General features: G+C 53.0%; 1 protein-coding gene across 3 annotated transcripts; it reads left to right on the plus strand.

Annotated features, from left to right (window-relative positions):
• Window positions 1–6,343: 6,343 nt before the first annotated feature.
• SUMO3 (small ubiquitin like modifier 3) lies at window positions 6,344–18,540 on the plus strand. 3 transcript variants are annotated; one of them, XM_027079082.1, is made up of 5 exons: window positions 6,344–7,860; window positions 8,655–8,888; window positions 12,497–12,625; window positions 16,195–16,266; window positions 17,238–18,540. In XM_027079082.1, the coding sequence occupies exons 2-5, from the start codon at window positions 8,754–8,756 to the stop codon at window positions 17,370–17,372; spliced, it is 471 nt and encodes a 156-aa protein (XP_026934883.1). In that variant the 5' UTR covers window positions 6,344–7,860; window positions 8,655–8,753; the 3' UTR covers window positions 17,373–18,540. The 3 variants fall into 3 exon arrangements, with proteins under 3 accessions (XP_026934883.1, XP_026934725.1, XP_026934814.1); XM_027078924.1 differs by lacking the exon at window positions 8,655–8,888 and having other exon boundaries at window positions 6,356–7,860; XM_027079013.1 differs by lacking the exon at window positions 6,344–7,860 and having other exon boundaries at window positions 8,132–8,888.
• Window positions 18,541–20,465: the final 1,925 nt, after the last annotated feature.

A 20,465-nucleotide genomic window follows, 5' to 3' on the forward strand; every position in this document is an offset into this window, starting at 1 on the left:
CCTGAGGGTCAGGGGCTTTCCTTTGCTCCAGGACACAGTGACCCTTGAAAACGGTCATCGGTCCCTCTGAGGAAGCCCTGAGCGCCACTTGCTGGTCTCACCTGGGGCTGAACTGCAGGGTCCTTCCTCACCAGTCCTGGAAGCTGCTGGGAAGAGCCGGGCATCCCCGTTACGGTGACGGGTTGGGGCTTGACCAGAAGACCTAGAATTATCCTGCCTGCTAGTTTAGCAGCTGTGCATCGGTTTCATTCCCAGGGTCCCTGCCATCGGTTCAAAAAATTCTGATTCCTCTCCTTCCATGATCATTTGCTCTGCGTCTGTCTCTAGTGTTAAGCACTGACATCTGGTACCACCACGCCGGGACCCCTCATCCCCAGGGAGATCGGGTGACCCTGCTCCATGGCAGCCTCCCCGGTCCGCAGAGGACAGCCACGGGGGCACTTTGCCCGTGCATTTCTCCATGACTCTGTGCAGGGAGTGTCGTGAGCTCAGCTGGAGGGGAGGTGCGCAGGCTCACGTAATAGGCCCACCAACACCGCCGTTTCTGGGAGCCCAGGCCTTTCCTCCGCAGCAGCGGGCCTGCGCCTCGGCTGTTCACTGCGCTCGCCAGTGCCAGGCCACACTCCCAGCCACACTCATCTCATGGGTCTCATTTCACAGGTGGTTTTTCCCCCAACATCTCCAAGTGGTTCTAGTGCACAGCCAGGGCTGAGAACCACTGCCCTCGAGGCTCGCTCCTCACGATGTGGCCCGAGTTTTAGTGGACGGGCATCAGCTGGGAGCTCGGTAGGCCTGCAGAACGTCAGTCCCTACCCAGGACCTGCTGAGTCAGAATTCCCTGCCGATTTGTCTCCTGTGTCCCATCTGAGCAGCACCACTGTCCACCAGGGGTTCTCAAGCTTGAGCTGCGTCGGAACCGCCTGGAAGGCTCCTAAAACCCAGGTGGCGGGGCCCCACCCCCGAAATTGTGAGCCAGTGGGTCTGGGAGGGGCCCCAGAGTGTGCACTTGTAACATGTTTCCAGCAGATGTGGATGGTGCTGGTCTAGGGACGTCAGGAAGGTTGCTCTAGAACGCCAGGGACATTCGTTATTCTAAGCGGTCGGATGCCGGTGGTGCCCACGTTTCCATTAGCCAGACTGGTGACGCCATCCCCGCCTCCTGGGGCGGCTCTCACGGAGGCACCTTCAGCCCAGTCAGGCTTGTGCATCATCTCCCTGGCCTGGCAGGTGTGAGCTCTGTTTCTACGATGTTCCCAGACCCTGCCAATATAGCTGGTGAGGACCCACAACCTTCAGGTAGATGTGTGGACCTCTGACCCTTCTTTGGGGCCCGGAGGAGGTCAGCGGAGGGGCCCCGCCTGCCTAGGGGAGGGGCCGGTGGGGTCGTGTGACTGGGGCTGCCTGAGGGCCAGGCAAGGAGGGAAGAGGGATAAAATGAAGGACCCCCGACACTCTCTGGATCACAGGACCCCTTTTCCCGGTTTCTGTGGCCAGAGGGATGGGTTTTCTCCTGAGGTGTGGGGTGCCTGGCCTACGGCCACAGTGCAGCTCCAGGATCGGGGTCTCTTCAGGACAGGATCCGGTGAGTAAAAAACACAAGACCAGCCAACCAACCAACCAACCAAAACCTGGGCTCGCGCGCATGCTTTGGCTCGCAGGGTCTCCTTTCCTCTGGTCGAAGCTGGCCGATGAAAGAGGAGGAACACTTGGAAAGTCTCCCCATCAGGTCTTTAAGTTTGGGGTCTGCTCTCTAAGCTGCCTGCTATGACTGACCTTTCAGAGTCCTCGGAGGGTTGTGTCCTGTCCACACCAGAAGTCTCTCCTTGGCTTCTGAAGGCTGGTTTGCTGAGTATAGAGACCCGAGCTTCATGTGTGTGGAGGCATCACGTCTTTGTCCTCATCGTCTTCAGCTTGCATCGTTTCTGCACCAGGTGTTCTGTGATTCTGATCCTTGTTCCTGCGCATGTACTGTGTCTTTTTTTCCCCTCTACCTTCAAGGTGTTTTCCTTGTCTTTGGTTTTCATCACTTGAATATGATGTGTCTTGTTGTGCCTTTTGTATATTTATTATATATATTATTAAATGTATATCTTTAAATCCTTCTGAATTTGGATCTGTGCTGTGGTGTCTTTATTTTTAGAAAATTTGTAGCCATTATTGTTTCCAACATTTCTCCTGCCCACTCTCTCCTCTCCTCCTGTGACTCCAATTACACATGTGTTAGACCAGTGGAAATTATTCCAGGGCTTCCATTTGCTCTGCTCTGTTGGCAGGTTGGGGTCCACCTTTCCTCTTTGTTTAGTCTGGGTAATTTCCACGGTCTTATCTTGAAGCTCATGATTCTCTCCTCATCTGTGCTGAGTCTACTCGTGAGCCTGTTGAAGGCATTCTTCATCTCCGTTACCCCGTTTTTACTTCCAGCGTTTCCACTGGCCTCTTCCTCAGAGTCTCCGTCTCGGTGCTGAAAGTCTCCCCGCCCTTTTCTTCATGTTATCTTTCCCACTAGAGCCTTAACGTAAATCCTGTCAGACAATCCCAGCACTTGAGTCACATCTGAGTCTGGTTCTTTTGATTTTCATGTCTTGATTGTGGGGGGTTTGTCCTTCTTTTTTGTGTCTTGTAATTACTTACTGAAAGCCAGATATTGTCTAAGGACAGTGAAATGATACATTTAAAGGCTTTAAGCTCAGATTTCTTTCTTTTTTTTTTGAATTTTTAATTTATTTTTGGCTGGGTTGGGTCTTCGTTGCTGCACGCGGGCTTCTCATTGCGGTGGCTTCTCTTGTTGCAGAGCACAGGCTCTTGGCGGGCGGGCTTCAGTAGTTGCAGCAAGTGGGCTCAGTAGCTCTGAGGCATGTGGGATCTCCCCAGACCAGGGATCAAACCCATGTCCCCTGCATTGGCAGGTGGATTCTTAACCTCTGCACCACCAGGGAAGTCCCTAAGGTCAGATTTCTATACTCAGAAAACCTTCAAAAATGGAGAGAGTTCTGGTGTGGACAAGACAAAGCAAGCAACTGTCTGAGACTCTGAAAGCTTAATAATAGCAGGCAGATTAGGGAGAGGACCCAAAACTTAAAGACAAGGAAGCCGAAATCCCAGCTTTCTGATAGGTTTAGGAAAAGTTGTGATTTTGAGGTTGTCCAGCTTTTCTTGTTTTTAGACAGCGGTAATGAGCATTCCAGCTTTCTACATCCTAGGCAGAACTCTCCCTCTGTATGATTTTGCTTCTTACAATTTAATGAGGTTTTCTTAAAGACCTAATATGTGCTCAAACTTTGTAAATATTCCACAGGTGATTAAAAATATTACATAAGTTTTTCATTGGTTTCCAAATTCTTTCTCTCTGTGCGTTTTCATGAGCTTATTATGTTATGCAGATCTTCTATATGCTTACTGAGTGTTTGCCATTGTGACACCTTTCAGAAAGAAGAGGGAACCTCACCCAAAATTTGGTCCAGTTGTCAAGACTGGTGACAACACATGCACGCGCGCGCACGCACACCCCAAGAGGGTATGGAAATGTTCACCCCTCACATAAGGAGGCTTTCTAGGGAGAGCAGTGCAGGCCTCCCAAGCTGGCCTGAAAATGGCTTGAGAGCCAGGAAAGGAGATGCACTTGGGGCTTCTGTTGTGCGAGGGCGGGGCCCTGGTGAGGGTTTCTGCATGGGCAGGTGCTTGAGTGGTTTGAATTTCCCACCGGTACCAAAGGAGGCAGCGCCTAGTCTTTGTCTGCGTGCTAAGATGTGGGGAAGAAAGAAAAGAGGCAGGGATGAGGCTTTAAAGATGTCAGCTGTTAAACATCAAAAAAACAGAGTGAGACCCTATTTGCATTTTTCTACCTGCCTCTTGGTGGCATGGACCCATTACTAATGTAATATATCTCTCATTGTCCATTTAATGCTTTGCAGTTTGAAATGTATTTCATCTGATATGAAAACTGTTATAAGCTATAGCATTTTTGCCTTTTATTTTTACCCTTTCTCTACAGTAGAAGAAAACATAGTTGTATCTTTTTGACCCACGTAGGGAGCCACTGTCCTTAAATAGAACAATTTAATCCATACATATCTAGTATGATTGCTGGTCTTTACTTATTCTTTTTTTTTTAAAGGCAAAGTCTTTTTTTTTTAATTTATTTATTTTTATTGATTTTTTTTTTGGCTGTGTTGGGTCTTTATTGCTGCGCATGGGTTTTTCTCTAGTTGCGGCGAGCGGGGCTACTCTTCGTTGTGGTGCGCGGGCTTCTCATTGTGGTGGCTTCTCTTGTTGCGGAGCAAGGGCTCTAGGCTCGCAGGCTTCAGTAGTTGTGGCACGCGGGCTCAGTAGTTGTGGCTCACAGGCTCTAGAGCACAGGCTCAGTAGTTGTGGTGCATGGACTTAGTTGCTCCGTGGCATGTGGGATCTTCCCAGACCAGGGCTCGAACCCGTGTCCCCTGCATTGGCAGGAAGATTCTTAGCCACTGCGCCACCAGGGAAGCCCTACTTATCCTTACTATCTTATTTTTTGTATGCTCTATTCTACTTTCTTGTTGTAGAGCTGGTATAATTTCCTTTGCTTGAATCCTTGCTCTGCTGCTTTTAGTAACCAGGTAAACTTGGATGTGAAACTTGTGCCTCAGCTTCCATATCTGTGAAATGGTACAATAATGGTACCTACCTCCTTCCATTAATGTTTATGAAGGTATGAGAGTGCAGGTCACATAAGTGCTACATAAATGTCTCCTGTTATTTCTATTGTTTCCTTTTATCTGTTTTTATGACGTTGTCAGATTGGTTGAGTTTTGTTGTTGCATTGTTCTTGCAGTGGTTTGAAAGCTATTTCTCCTATCCTTGGGACAATCCTCTCCCTCTGCTTCTGTTTTCTTCTGACCTACCTTCCATTTCATAATCTTCTCTTCCACTGTGTCTAATCTGTTGTTAAACCCATCTACTGAATTCATAGTGTCAGTGATTGTATTTGTTTTCAAATTTCCATTTCTTTATAGATTTCACTTATCTGCTGAAAATTTCCATCTCATAGTCTATTTCCTTGAACATGTTAGAGTTATTTAAAAATCTATCTAATGATGCCAATATACTGTTCTCCTGTGGATTACTAATATACACATATTTCTTCCGTTGGTTTTGGATCATTTGTTTTCTGCTTTTCTTTGTGAAGTTTTATTCTGTTCTGGATATTGTCTGTGAAGATGTTTTAGTTAACCTGAGGCCCAGGTGATGCTGCTGTCCTCCAGAGGTTTCCTTTGGCTTCAGGCTGGCAACGGGAAGGAGAGCAGGTCAGCTTGGTGCAGTTTGGGAGCGAGCCGTTGGGATGCTGGGTTTCAGTCTGTGAGGATTGATCTGCACCTCAGCCTCACTCCTTTGTTGTAGGTTTCAGTGTTCCAGCTGAAGGTCCAGGTTATTATCAAAGCCCCCCGACCAGTTTATCTTGCAGTCGGTCCTGCCCAATCATTGTCTCCCCATCCTATGAGACTCAAAAGCTGTGCTCAGTGTCTCAGCTTCTTGTGTGCTGCACATACTAGGGACTGCACTGTGTGTCTCCCTCCCTCCCGCTCCCTCTCCCCCTCCCCTGCACACACAGAGGAAAGCCATGCGAGGACACGGGGAGATGGCGGCCATCTACAAGCCAAGGAGAGAGGCCTCAGGAGATACCCATACTGCCCACACCTTGATCTTGGACTTCCAGCCTCCAGAACTGTGAGAGAATGTTTGAGCTGCCCAGTCTGTGGTATTTTGTTACGGCTGCTGAGCTGACTAAAACATCATACTAATCGCTAAATATCTCAAAAGGAAAACCACGTCCCTTCTTTCTGGGATCTTCGCTCCTCAAGAAAGTCTTCTCTGTTTTGGCAGTTATCGGGTGTCTTCAAAATATTTTATACAGATTTTCTTGTTGTTCAAAACCATAATAGTTTTATAATTTGCTTTAAAAAAAACACATAACGTGTGAGCATCTTTTACTGTCGTCAACTACTCTTTCTTTTTACACATTTAATAGTGGCTTAGCCTTTCGCTATATGAATCAACCACAGTTTAATTCCTTCTTGTAACACATTTAGATACTGTACTTCATCAACTCTAATTGGGGTGTCTTGCATCATAACCTGTCATAGCTTAATGTGTGTGTTAAGTAAAACAATGTTGGGGCTTCCCTGGTGGCGCAGTGGTTGGGAGTCCGCCTGCCGATGCAGGGGACGCGGGTTCGTGCCCCGGTCCGGGAGGATCCCACATGCCGCGGAGCGGCTGGGCCCGTGAGCCATGGCCACTGAGCCTGCGCGTCCGGAGCCTGTGCTCCGCAACGGGAGAGGCCACGGCAGTGAGAGGCCCGCGTACCGCAAACACAAATCAAACAATGTTTTATAATTGCTGACGTCTTAGAGTCGATGATGGATGATGGGTCCAAGCTCTGCCTACCTGAAGTTACACCACAGCCAATAATCTTGGGGTGGTGGTGGTGGTTCCCATTGTCCACCTCTGTCCTGGAAGGGGCCAGTTCCTGGAGACTCCCCTCTCCAGGAAGCACAGCTCGAGCTGGCCACTGTGACTGGGGATGCCCTGCTAGAGGCACCACAGTCCAGGGTGAAGGAGACCAAACCCTTGGACCCGGCTGAGACGGAGGTCGGCTCTGACCAGAACTTTCAATGGACAGACTTCGTCAGCCTGTGACATGGCAGCTCCATTCTGGGGGCCCCATTCCCCTCTCCTAAATGGTGCCTCTAGCCCAGGAAGTGAATTCTGAAGCGTCAAAATTGGTTTGTGAAATTAAGGCCCGTGAAAACTTGACTCTATGGCCTTTCAGTGTTAACAGGAAATGAGCTGAACCCAGTGGGCTAGGTCGCTGTCTTCCCCAGATGCTCAGCTGCCACTGGCTGGGCTCGGAAGGCCCCAAAGGGGGCTGGACAAGGGGAGACAAAGGAGCCGCACAGAGTCGGCCTGGCTAAGCGCAGAGTGAGAAGTGGACGGAGTGGGAGACCTTCCACCTCCCTGACCCCCTCCTGGAAAAGCCCCGTTTAGGCCTCGGTCCGCTGGGAGCTCTGGGTGGAAGCAGCTGCAGCTTGTGTGGCCTCACTGAATGAACCCGTGCCGTGTGTCCTTAGTGGACGGAGCTGCCCGGTGGGTCAGCCTGGTAGGCCTTCTTCCTTCACCCCCACTTCCTCAGGACACTTGGCTCCTCTGTGAAGGTGAACCGAGCCTTTCCTAGACCTGGGGTCGTCCCCGGGGCAGCTCTCTCTCACGCACGTCCACCGGGGCCACTGGAGGTAGTTCACCCGGCTGGCTTTATTTTCCTTGTTTCCCTGTGAGACGCACTCATCACAGAGGAAGCCAGTGGCTACACCCGGCCTCAGCTGGTGGAGATGCGGTAGGTGAGGGGCCAGTTCGGGGGACGGGCGGGCCATTCTCAGGCGCCAAGATAATGTGTCAGGCCTGCCCCCGACCCCGCACCTGTAGGGCTGATGGCCTGGCTCTCCGTGCACCCTTGGGGTCCCAGCACGTCCCACCCACACAGCTCCCCCCGTGCCCCACGACCCTAGGTGCCCTGTGTTCCCGCGGCTTCCAGCGCGCCCCCCGAAGTACGGACGCCGGACTGCGCGGGTCCAGCCAGCTGACGCATTTGAAACTGCCAGGAACCTCGGCCGGCCGGGCACGCGCCCAATGCCCGGGAGCGCGCCTCGTGCACGCGCGCCCCACCGCGTGACCCGCGCCGGCCAACCTGCGCGCGGGGATTTGGGGGCAAAGCGCGGCCCCGCGAGCAGCTGCGGCGGGAGAGCGGCGGGCCGAGAGCGTGAGTCGCCCGCTCGGCGCTGTCTATTGCCCCGCCGCCCGCCGCGCGCAGCCATGTCCGAGGAGAAGCCCAAGGTAAGGGCCGGCGGGCGCGGGCCGGGCCCCGGACTCGGCCCCCCCGCCCGCGCCGCCCCCGTGCCCCGGACCCCGCCGCCCTCCGCCGCCGGCCTCCGGGGCCCAGGCCCAGCGGCGCCGGCAGGCCTCCCCGCCTTCCTTCCCCACTCCCCTCTCCACCCCCAGCCCCTCCTCCCCGCACCGCCCGGCTCCGCTAGTCTCCCCTCCCCCGCAGTCCCGCCCTCCGCCCAGGCCCCGCCCCCGGGGCCGCCCCGCCCTCGAGCTCCGCCCCTGCCCGGGCCCCGCCCCCCGGCTCCCTCCGCCCAGACTCCTCCTCCGCGGTCCGAGCTCCACCCCTCCGGTGGGCCGAGTCCCGAAGAGCGGGCGCCTCTAGCCCGGCCCCCCTGGCTGCGACCCTCTCCCTCCGCTGACATCGCAACCCCGTCCCCAGTCCCTCTCTGGGACCGCCTCTCCCCAGGACCTCTTCCCTCGCCGGGACCCACCCCCACTACGCCTCTTACGCGGGGACCCACGGTCCGGGCCGGCCTGGGCCCTACTGTCCCGCGTGCGCGGGGCCCCCTCCTCAGTCCTCACTGCGGAGCGCCGAGAGGGCGCAGGCTGGGCAGGGGCTCTGAGAGGCCGGACCTGTCTGGACGCATTGCCGCCCCCAGGGTGTGCGCCCACCTCCCGTCGCTGTCACCCGGTGTGCGCCACGCCCTGCGCACCGGGCTCTGCGGCGCGCGCTCCGCGCGCTGGTGCCCTGCACAGCAGTCCTCGCGAAGGCCCGCGGTTGTGCTAACTAGTCTTAAAAACAGGTTTCTGGAGCTCTTCGTCTGCACTCTTGGGGTCTGTCTTTTTGAAGTGGACCATCTGCTGCGCATTGCTTTGCGTGCAGGCTCCCGCCGACCCCGCTGATGCTGGAGGTTGAGCTGAAGTTGGGGCCCCTGGTCACGGAGCCCCTCCCTGGTCGGGATCACACGGTGGGGCTCCGGTGGAAGCTGCCCTCTCCTGTGAGAAAAAGCCACCCTCCAGGAGCGTCCTGCCTCCAGGTGCAGTTGGAATTGCCTTTGCTTTTTTCACACCTGGGGAGGCCAGATGTAAATGCCCTTTCTTTATGATTTCTAGGTGGCCTCCTCTTACTGTAGTTTATAGGCAACGAAATACACACAGTACCATCCCTTCAGTGTGTTTAAACTTAACTCTCCCACGTGGTCAACGTCCAAGGCCCAATTCAGTAGAATCAACTTGTTTTAACTACTCTCAAGGCAACTGGATGGTTGGGCCTCATGCCCCACCAGTGCCCACTGTGCCTGCTGGGCACTGCTCCCTACCTGGAGCCACTCCTTCCTCTGGGCCTGGAGAGGAGAGGGTAGGAGGTACACTCCCAGGCCATCTTGGCAGAAAGAAAACCTTGTGGATCAGTTGGGAAAGACAGTTTGCCTCCCCTCGAGAGCACAGGCAGGGGACTGACAGCGTGAACTGTGGTTCTGGTGTTTAGGCTCCCCTCCCCGCCCCTCCTCTCTTCTAAGTTCCTTTGTTTGTTAGGGATTCTCCAGGGGTCTGGGCCAGGCCGTGTGCTCTTGGTGTCTTTCTCTGCCTGGTCTGCCCTCTTTCTGTTTGTTTTGTGTTCTGGCCCCAGTGTCCCTTTGTTTTGAACACACCCATATTGTTTCATCAAAAAAGCAAATGCATCCTCTATCCACGTGCAAAAGAATGAAGTTGGACCTTTTTTAACGCCGTATGCAAAAATTAAGTCAAGATCGTTCGAGGACTTAAACGTAAGACCTGAAACAATAAAACTTTTAGGAGAAAACATAGGACAGAAGCTCCATGACATTGGACTTGGTGATGATTTCTCGGATATGACACCAAAGGCACAGGTAACATGAAAAAAATAAACTAGACTCATGAAAATTAAAAAATTTTGTACATCAAAAGACACTGAACAGAGTAAAAAGCCAACCCACAGAAGGGGAGAAGACATTTTCAAATCACTATCAACCAAAAAGAGAACTGCAGGAGGCTGCAGATAAGAAAAGAGTTTATTTGGGGTGTTAAGAATTGCAGCTTGGGAGACACAGATTTGGGTAAAACCGAAAGAGCTTTCCGAGGAAGAGAAAGAATCAGGGGCCTTATAATAAAGGCGAAAGCCGCGAGGCTGAGTTCTGACGCAAGAAAGGAAATATTTGTCCTTAAGGGATGGCTGTCACGAGTTGTTTTAGGGTCTGGGTCCCACAGGTATCTTGAGTTTCTGGCAGGTGTCCTGGATGCCTTCATCAGGACAGGACGTGGTCACAGGGTCAGATTCCGTCCGGGCTGAGAGGAGCGTAAGGTCCGTCCTCAGTGGCCTCCTGGCTCTGTTTGAGAGGCTCTCTGAGCAACACTGACTCCATTTTGATTTTCCTTCCACATCGTATGTCTGATAAAGGATCAGTATCCAGAATATATAGAGAACTCCTAAAGCTCAACAGCAAGAAACAAGCAACCTGATGCAGAAATGAGCAAAAAAACTTGGATAGACATTTCTCCGAAGAAGACATACCAATGGCCAAGAAGCCCATGCAAAGATGCTCAACATCACTGATTATCAGGCAAATGCAAGTCAAAACTACAGTGAGATATCACCTCACCCATTAGGATTGCGGCTTCCAAAAAACAGAAGAGAAAACAAGTGTTGGCGAGGAGAAGTTGCAATTGGTGGTGGGAATGTAGAGTGGTGCAGCTGCTGTGGAAGAGAGTATGGGAATTCCTCAAAAAGTTAAAAGTAGAATTACCATATGATCCAGAAACTCTGCTTCTGGATATAGACGCAAAATGATTGAACACAGGGCCTCAAAGAGATATTTGTGCACCCATGTTCATAGCAGCATTACTGACAATAGCTAAAATTGTGGAAGAACCCAAGTGTCGGTCCATGGATGAATGGACAAGCACGACTTGGTCTGTGCATACAATAGCATATTATTCAGGCCTGAAAAGGAAGGAAATCCTTTTAGGATTTCCTAAACACATGCTGCAACGGGGATGAACCTTGAAGACATTGTGCTGAGTGACACAAGCCAGTCACAGAAGGACAAATACTGTGTGATTCCACTTACAGGAGGTCCCTGGGGGAGTCAGATTCATAGGGGCAGAAGAGCAGTGGGGGCCAGGGGCTGGAGGGGGAGGAGTTAGTGTTCAGTGGGGACAGAGTTTCGGTTTTACAAGATGAAAAGAGTTGTAGAGGTGGATGGTGGCAATGGTTGTATTTTATACTACTGAACTGTACGCTTGGAAATGGTTAAGGTGGTAAATTTTATGTGCATTTTAACACGATGAATAAATGGAAAAGAAATCTTATCTGCAAATGCAAGGTGGTATCCCGGATTGGATCCTGGAACAGAAAAGGGTGTTAGTGGAAAACCTGGTGAAATACAAAAGAGCTCGCAGTTCCGTTGTCAGCGGTGTGCCAGTGTCGGTTTCTTGGGTGTGATGGGCACTGCAGTACGTGAGATGTTAACAGGGGCGGGGCTGGTGTAGGAGTGCACTGTGCCTCGGTATTGCAACTTTTCTGGAAATGTAAGATTATTCCAAAATAAAACGTTTATTTGAAAAACATGGAAAAGCAACTGCATCCTCGGTCTCTGGGGAGTGATCATGGGGCCCCAGCTCCATCAGAGGAGGCTCCTTGCCGGAGTCTCGCCTCCTGGGGTCACTTCTCGGGCCAGCCCGAGCTCACCTACTGGGGTCTCCAGGGGCCAGAGTGCTGAGTGGCCTCCTTCCTCTCCCCCTCCGTGAGGCAGGGAGGCGTGAGGCAGGGAAATGGCGGCAGGGAGTGGGTTCCTGGGGGAGGAAGGGGAAGAAGCAGGGAAGGAGCAGAGAGCCCGCGGCGGCCGGACCTGCCGGAGCCTCAGGAGGAGGACGAGAGCATGTGGCTGGACAGCGTACAGACCCGCTTTGGTCTCCATCCAAACTCGTCTGCAGATTGACTCAGGGGTCAGCTTCATCATTTTGTTAAAAAGTAAACAACTCCCGTCTCCCCCAGCGGTGCTCTCAGGCCGAGCCTCTGCTCTGAACACGAGCTTCTTGCATCAACTTCCAGTAGTTTCCAGGGGCCAGAGACCCCCGCTACGGGATCATGTCAGGATAGAATATGGCGGGGACCCCGTCCAGGTGGGACTGGTGGCACAGAACGGACTTGAGGGTGGCCCTCCCTAGTGGCGAGCAGGGAAGCTGTGGGCCATCTGCACCCCAAGCCACTCGCACCCCGCTTTCCCGGCTGGAAACATCTGTCGTTGGGTCTCATTCATCCGCGTGCGTAAGTATAAATCACCTGTGCGTACGTGTGGTTCCTAGTCTCATGAGAGCGATCTTAGAGCAAAGATGGATTTTCTCTCCATTGTTTTCTGGATCTACTGAGCAGGCTTTCCCCCTTGAATTGACAGTCTGTGGAAACACTAGATTGGCAGGGCGTTTCCTGACCCAGCAAGTAGAAGTGAAAAGTAAGTTCTGCGTAGAAATCAAGCAATCACACGAGTGACCCGATTGCTGGGGAATTTTAAGAAGTAGCGTGGTTTTCATGACTTCAAAAAAGGCCAGCAGCCACGCAAACACTTTGCCTTTAAAGTGGTGTTTGTGGGGCGACGGGCTGGAGGCCGAGATTCACGTCTCTTTGCAGGAGGGAGTGAAGACGGAGAACGGCCACATCAACCTGAAGGTGGCGGGGCAGGACGGCTCCGTCGTCCAGTTCAAGATCAAGAGGCACACGCCGCTCAGCAAGCTGATGAAGGCCTACTGCGAGCGCCAGGTGCGGGGAGGGGCCCCGGAGTGCGCGCGCCTGTGTGTGTCTCTGTGTGTGCACACCTCCCCGGAGGCGCTCCCCTCCGCCTGGCCCCTCCAGGCTGGCCGGTCACTCCCTCTTCAGCCACCCGGTCGTCCCCGGTCAGGGGTGGATGTCTGGTGATGTCCTCGTGGCGCTGCTGGGATCGGAGTGGCGGCTTCGCCGGGTATTTCATCCCTCCACCTCTGTGTCTGTGGAGCCGCTGCCCTCGACACAGTTCAGTTTCCAGACGATGCTTGATTCTTGCCCTTGGTTTACTACATTTCAAAATAAGGAGCCCGTGCTCGTATGTCCTCCCACGGTGACCAGAGAGACTGACTGCGCGGAGTGTGGAGTGTGTGTTACGTGTGCGTGTGACTGTGCTCTTGGGCCCCTCGGTCCCCTTGTGCTCTCTGATGCTCCTGCCCCGTCTCTCCCCCTGAGCCTGTCCTTTCAGGTGAGGCAGCTTTTCTCAGGATACTTCCGAAATACTGGACCTTTGTTAGTTTCCGTTCTTGGCTTTGATAAATCCTTGCCTTGGGCTTTCTGTTGTTATTATTACAAACACCCTAAAACAGCTCCACGCCTAACTCTTCTTCTCCCCACTTTTCAGAGCTTGCTCCTCGGAGGAGATCACTTTCAACTCCAACTTTTTTTTTCACTTTTCTTTGGTAAATATGCTTGCACTTCTATTTCTTCACGTTCTTTGATTTTGGAGATTTTTTTTCGCCTGTGAAAGGTGGGTCTTCAGCTCTGGCCTGCCATCCACACATCCACCGCCCGCGCTTGCACACAGCTCCTTCCCTGGACTCCAGCCCATCGCTCTGGAATCTCCTGCTTCTGTCCTGACTGGGGCAGCGCCAGCCCTGAGCCACACAGCGGCCTGTGAAGATTTCTGGCTCTTGTCTGAGTCCTGTTTCTCCTGGTCTGGTGGTGGTTGTGTGTGTCATTTTCTGGGGGCCCCTTGTTAATTTATGCCCTGCATTTCCCATCGTGCTGCACCGTCCGCCACGTTCCTGGGCCTTTTGCTTTCCCATGGTCCCTCCCAGGGCCCCTCCCTCCCTGCCCCACCTGGACTGCTGCTCAGCCATCATCCCAGAGCCTCCTCCTGTGTATTTTCTGGATTAGTCTTCTGCCCCTGTTTGATGGAGCGTATCCTCCGGTATCTTGCGCGGAAAGGGCATGAAAACTACTGCACGTCGGAAAGTGAGTTGCTTTGTAAACCTTCACCCTTGGATGTTTGAGTGCACGGAGGTTGCAGTTCATTTTCTTTTCTTGGAGCTATTGCATCATTTTCGTCTAGTTTCCAACGCTGGTGTGGAAAGGTCAATGGCATTCTCATTCTCTCTCCTCTGTTAGCGGCTTGGTTTATCTCTGATAGCTTTTGGGACCTTGTTTGCGTGCTTTGAGGCAGTGTTACCATTGACTCTTCTGGGCACATTCTGGGCCTTTTCGGTCTAGAAACTCATTTTAGTTCAGGAACTAGACCTTCTGTTAGTTCTTTGGTAATTTGTGTCCCTCTTCACTGGAATTCCCATCCGGCTTGCAGTTACCTGCTCCAGGTGTGTTCAGCTGGATTATTTCCTCCCATCGTGCATTGGGTTTTGTTGCTATTGGCCTCTGTTCTGGGAGGTTTTCTCAACTTCATGTTCCCACTTTTTATGGACCGTCTTGTTTCTGTCATGATTTCTGATTTTTAAAAGTTCTCGTTCTGGGCTTCCCTGGTGGTGCAGTGGTTGAGAGCCCGCCTGCCGATGCAGGGGACGCGGGTTCGTGCCCCGGTCCGGGAAGATCCCACGTGGCGCGGAGCGGCTGGGCCCATGAGCCATGGCCACTGAGCCTGCGCGTCCGGAGCCTGTGCTCCGCAACGGGAGAGGCCACAGCAGAGAGAGGCCCGCGTACCGCAAAAAAAAAAAAAAAAAAAAATTCCTGTTCTTTCCCGTTTTCTGAGGCTCCTTTTTCCCCAGGGGAACTTTCTGTTGTTTTCTATCTCCCTAAGAGCTTCAGGTGTGTGTATGCATCTGTGCACGTGCGTGTGCACGCGCGGCTGTGTCTCTGCACGTCTTTGCGTGCGTGCGTGCGTGTGTGCGCACGCGTCCCGGCAAGCTCTGATCCTTCCTCCCCGTGCCCTCCTCGTCCGTTTCTTTCTTCTTTGCTCTGACTCCTCACACATTGGTCTTTCCTTAACTGTCCTCTCTCCCTGGGTGACGGCTCGTATTTAAGCACGAAGCACTAAAAAGCTGGTGGAAAGCTGTACACCTGGTGTGTGGACGGGGCCCGCATGTTGTCGCGGGGCGGCCTGCCCGGGTGGGTGTTCTGTGGGGGTCCCAGTGTTGCAATCTGTGAGTCTTTAAGTCTCCCCGGAGTGGCCCTCAGGCTCCCGCCTGTGCCCTGGGAGCGCGGCGGCTGGGAGGAGCAGCTCGGCGGGGCGCCGGGTGTACTGGGCGTCACTCGCCTGCCTCCGCCGGCCACCTGTCACTGCCCCGTTTGTGCCTGTGTCCCCAGCCCAGGGCTCTGAGTCCACCTCTCCAGAACGGGGACCTTCTGCCCGTGGGAGGGACAGTGCCCGACCTTGGGGTTGGGGGCCCTGCTTTGGGAGTCGGATATGGACTTTCCATCAGTCATCCCACATCAGCTGCATCGCTGCCTCTTACACCTGTGTGCCTGGCCCCTGCCCCTCTCGGGGCTCTTGTCCGCCCCCCTGCCCCCCAGCGCACCGCATCCTGACCTTGGGGTCTAGGGTCCACAGCCCTGTAGCTTCCAGCCTGGAGGTGATGCCCTTTGTCTGCTGGCCTGGCCCCTCTCCTGTTTTCTTTGTCCTTGTTTATGCCTTTTCTTGTTTCTTTATGTCACATCAGTAGGTTTCAGGAGGGAGCAGAGACGGGTGTTTTAATCCTGTCTGTCCTGAAGAACTGGCTGTGCCCCCGACCACGTCCAGCTGTTCCCTCAGGAGGCAGAAGGGCCGCTTCCCAGCTTCAGGCAGGCTGCTCATCACATGCCTCAGGGTCGCCTGACCTGTTTCTGAGAATTGTTTAAAGGGGAGGAAGTGATGGTGCCAAAGGTGTTGAAATTCTGCTCGGCACCTGGAGGGAAGCGAGAGGGATGGATGAGGGTGGAGCCCCAGGAGCTAGAAGGTGCTAGAACGGCAATGTCTGAAAGGTTGTTCTGGGTGCATCGCATGAACTAGGCTGCAGCCCCACTGGCGAGGCTTCATAGTCAACTGCGTCCTAAATCCGTATATTCAGAAATCTGGTGTTTCCACATAAATGTGTGATGCTTTTTTTTTTTTTCTTTGCGGTACGCGGGCCTCTCACTGTTGTGGCCCCTCCCGCTGCGGAGCACAGGACCCAGACGCGCAGGCCCAGCGGCCATGGCTCACAGGCCCAGCCGCTCCGCGGCATGCGGGATCTTCCCGGACCGGGGCACGAACCCGTGTGCCCTGCATCGGCAGGCGGACTCCCAACCACTGAGCCACCAGGGAAGCCCCAAATGTGTGATTCTTTTTGAATTAATGTGTTAGCTGAAAATGTTTAATGATGATTGCTTTTTCTTTTCAGGGCTTGTCAATAAGACAGATTCGATTCAGGTTTGATGGACAACCAATTAATGAAACAGACACCCCAGCACAGGTAGGAAAGCCGCCCTGTCTATACTTGAGGGCTTCTTCCGATCTGCCTTTCATAACTTCCATTTGGAATACTTGCATTTGAGAGGCACCGATTGCTTCTCACATAGAAAGAATACCTTACATTTTCTTTCTTTTTTTTTTTTTTTGCCACACCAAGTGGCTTGCGGGATCCTAGTTCCCCAAACCTGGGCCCTCGGTAGTGGAAATGCAGAGTCCTAACCACTGGACCCCCAGGGAATACCCACCTTACCTTTTATTTTCTTTATTTATCAAAAAAAATTGTTTTTTTGGCTGTGCTCTGTGGCATGTGGGGTCTCATTTCCCCGAGCAGGGATCGAACCTGTGTCCCCTGCAGTGGAAGCGTGGAGTCCTAACCACTCGACCTCCAGGGAAGTCCCTACATTTTCTTAATGGCTTTCATTATTAGATCATTTGACTTTGTAATTTTGAGGTTCAGTTTTTGAATGAGGAAGATGTCCTTTGTCAGTCTCTTCTGTGTTGGGAGAGGGACCAGGAGGGTTGGGTGCCTGGCGGAGGTGGTCCAGAGACAGGGACGAGGCCTGGGCCTGCCCATGCCCGCTGCCGTCTGCAGGCTCCAGGTGAGCCGGGCACGTGCGGTCACCACCCACTTGTAGCCTGGATACTGGCTCTGCAACATTAGCCGGTTTGTACTTTTCAGTAAAACTTTATAGAGACTTGTTTATTTGTAACAGGACTTAGTGTTTCTATCGGGTCAAGTCCCTAATGTTGACCGTTCCTTTGTTAGGGGAAGCTTGGGGAGTAAGCGGGCTTGTTGGAAATCCACAGCTCAGCCTCTGTCCCCGGGTGCCCACCGACGGCAGGCTCGGGGCTCAGGCACCTCAGGGTGGTGTCCCTGGCGTGGGCGGGGGCAGCTCCAAGAGCCTGGTGCTCAGCGGGGTGGGACCCCTTCCTGTGACGTGAGGATACTCACTGCCCCCTCTGTGCCTGCAGCTGGAGATGGAGGACGAAGACACCATCGACGTGTTCCAGCAGCAGACGGGGGGGTCCGGGGCGGCCAGCTGCCTCTGGGGTGCAGCCCCTAGAGCCACCGTCCCCTCGCGTCACTGCGCTCGTGTTCGCTATTGAACAGTGAAGGTGTGACCATGCCCGCACCAGGGAGGCTCAGACACCGAGGACATTCCCCAGAAGGACTTTGCTCTCTGATGTACTTCAGTGCGGCCGCGGGGATGTCCACGGTTTCCCCCGGCCCATCACCCCGGTACCTCTGTTTGGGTAAAATGCATGGCGAGGGGTTTTGGTTTTGTTTTTACTTTCATTTTTGTTTTTCCTCCCTCCTATGACATTTCCCCCAAACCTGTGGCCCGAGTGCCCACTTTCCGTCTAGGTGGGGCTCTTACCCCAGGTACTGGCCCCTACCCATTCCAGTCATGTAGAGAACTCACGTCACTGCTCTGGGAGTGTTTCCGTGGGGTGAGTTTTGGGGACACAGTCGGGATGGGAGACAAACTTTCACTTATCTTACTGGCACAGGTCTTTTTAATGCTAAACATTACAAGTGTGAGCTTTGTCGGAATATAGTAAAGTTGAAGGGAAAATACTGGAATGTTTCTTAAAAGGTAAGAAGTTCTTCAGTAACGTGGCCCCGCGTGGGGCCTGGGGCCCAGGACCCATCGCCACCCATGGCCAGTGATGCTGTTCAGGGGCAGTGAAAGTTGGCTTTTCCCCTTTTCCTTAACAGAGAAAAAAGTAATTCCCACACGTCTCACCTGGTAATAGTGCCGGGGCCTCAGATTTCTTCTAGTATTTGCTTCTGATGAATGACAGTCTGTATATAAAAAAGGAAGATTGAGTATTGCTGATTTTGCAATTAACGTTTTTGTGTAAGAGAGCTGCTTCAAAGTGTGGTTACGAGTGAAAGACGGCTCCGGGGTCTCCCCATGGACTGTGCTCTGCTCCCCAAGTTGGTATGGAGTTTACGTGTTACATGTGATTTCAGTTCTGTGAAGCATTTGGGGTCTGTCCTGGTTAAACTCCGATAGTTGTCCTGTTGCCCTTGTGTGTGGACCCACTGCCGCCGGATGGCCCGGCATTGCTTGTTCGGGTCACCTGGGCAGCGCGACCACCGTCCTCTCTTGTCTGGCTGGCATCTCGCTGAAGATGTCTGCTTTTCCTTTGTATTTTGCTCTTCGGGCGCGGGTGGGATGTCTGCTGGCTCTGTTGTGTTTATTCCCGTTTGTACGTCATTTGTCGTCCTTTACTACTGTCGACAGTAAATAGAGTTTGGTATTCTGTCTCTCGGCTTGTATCCAGCACTGCGTACGGAGCTTGGGCGTTGTGTCATGTTCAGTATTTGCAGCGACCCTCCAGCGAGGCCACTCAGACTTCGATCTAAAGGCCGGTTCACCGCTGCCCCCCTTCCTGCGCCCGCGCAGGCTTCCCAGGCGGGTGGCGTCTCCTGCCGAGGACACCCCCTCACCCTCAGAACTCTCCTCTGTCCTCTCCTGGGTGTCCTGGGTGGAGGGTCGCCGTTACTCTGGACTTCTCGATATTTTTGGTGTTTGAGTATAAGACTTTTCCTTGGTGCAGTTGACAAGCTACTCACTCATCGGTTTGAAACGGAAGCGAGTTGGCACTAATTTGAGAACTTCCCTGCGTGCCACGCTGTGACAGCACCAGGGTGCATCGGGTGAGGTAAGCGCAAGTTGAAAGGTCAAGGGCAGCCGGGTAGTGGAGCACTTGATTCACTTACAGCAGCGGCAGGAGGTGAAGGCGCAGCACCGCGACTGGGTCGTGTGCCAGATGCCGCGGCGGGTGGCGAAGCCCGACAGGGCAGCCCCTGCACTTGTGCCGAGAGGGACACGCCGGGGTGCCTTAGGTTAGGAGCAGCGCTGTATCCTTGGGAGCTTAGAACAATGCTGCCTGACCGAAGAGCAGGCAACGTCCTGGAGGTTGTCTTTTATCTTAGAAATGTGTGCAGATTGTGCATTCGGAATAATCTGTTGATATCGATGTTTTTAAAATATTGTTACCCAAACCCAACTCCCAGAAGCTTTGGGTTAAATTGATGCTTCAGTAGGAGACAGGCCCTATTGATGCTGTTGTTGGTGCCCTGGGTCCCAGCCGGCACCTTCTCAGTTCCGGTACCGCAAGTCCCATGTCCCAGGACCCCTCAGTTCCAGGCACACGGGCGATGCCAGCCTGGCTGTGCTGCACAGCACAGGTGGGGAAGCCTGTGTTAATACTGGCTCTGCCACGAGACACAGGTTCCATGGAAAGGAACTGCAAAAAGCAGATCCTTCTTGTACCTCAGAACTTCAGTTCCCAAAGAAACTAGTTTATTCTGAACTTGCTGGCCTGTCCAGTGGACCAAAGCCTCTAGGTATTGATATCACACACCTGCTACTCAGAACCCTGGGGATACCAGGACCGACTGACCGAGCAGAGAGTTGCCAGATTGAGTGAATAAAATACAGGGTGCCCAGTTACACTTGGATCTCAGAGAAGACGTGTGGAGGGGGCCTGCTTCCCTGAAGGGGAGGCCGTCCCACCAGCCAGTGAGGTGAGAGCCTTCTGTTACGTTGAGCACCTCATATTTTGGGTTTTTGTCACTTGAAACTAATCGTGGTACAAGCTGTGAATACACACACTGCTCTACAACAGGAAAATGATGTGACAAAGACAGCAGTGACACAGACGTGGACGCAGCTAAGAAAATACCCAGCATCTGACAGGTGCTGTTGTCTGAGCGTCATAATGTTGATGACGATGCTTTTCATCACCCACACTTCCTTTAGGTGACCGAGTGGAGTTTTCCTTTAGTCTCCATGGGAACCACACCCTCTGACCCCTGACCGGCTTGGGGAGTGGGGTGTGGTTTGATTGCAGAGAGGGCAACTGCTTGAACAGGTGAAGCGCATGAGTATTTGTGCAAATCCATTACTCTTTGGAACTGTCTACAAGTACTGTGTTGTTTTTATAAATCACCATGGTCATTTGAAAAGACAGTGTCAGACTGAATTCTTGTGACACCTCTACCGCAAAATATGCACCATTGTGAGGTTTGTGCGAATTGTTTAATTTTATTCAACTCGACAGATACCTCCTGCCACGTCCAGGTACTGAGGCTGCATCCAGGAACACACGAGAAGAGAACACCCTGCCCTCATGGGACATGTTTCTGGTTACGGGAGACAGATGAGTTGTGTACTGCGCTAAAAA

This window comes from Aethalodelphis obliquidens, unplaced genomic scaffold (assembly GCF_003676395.1).
Source record: "Aethalodelphis obliquidens isolate GAN/ISIS:26980383/991018 unplaced genomic scaffold, ASM367639v1 scaffold1, whole genome shotgun sequence".
Classification (NCBI taxonomy): domain Eukaryota; kingdom Metazoa; phylum Chordata; class Mammalia; order Artiodactyla; family Delphinidae; genus Aethalodelphis; species Aethalodelphis obliquidens.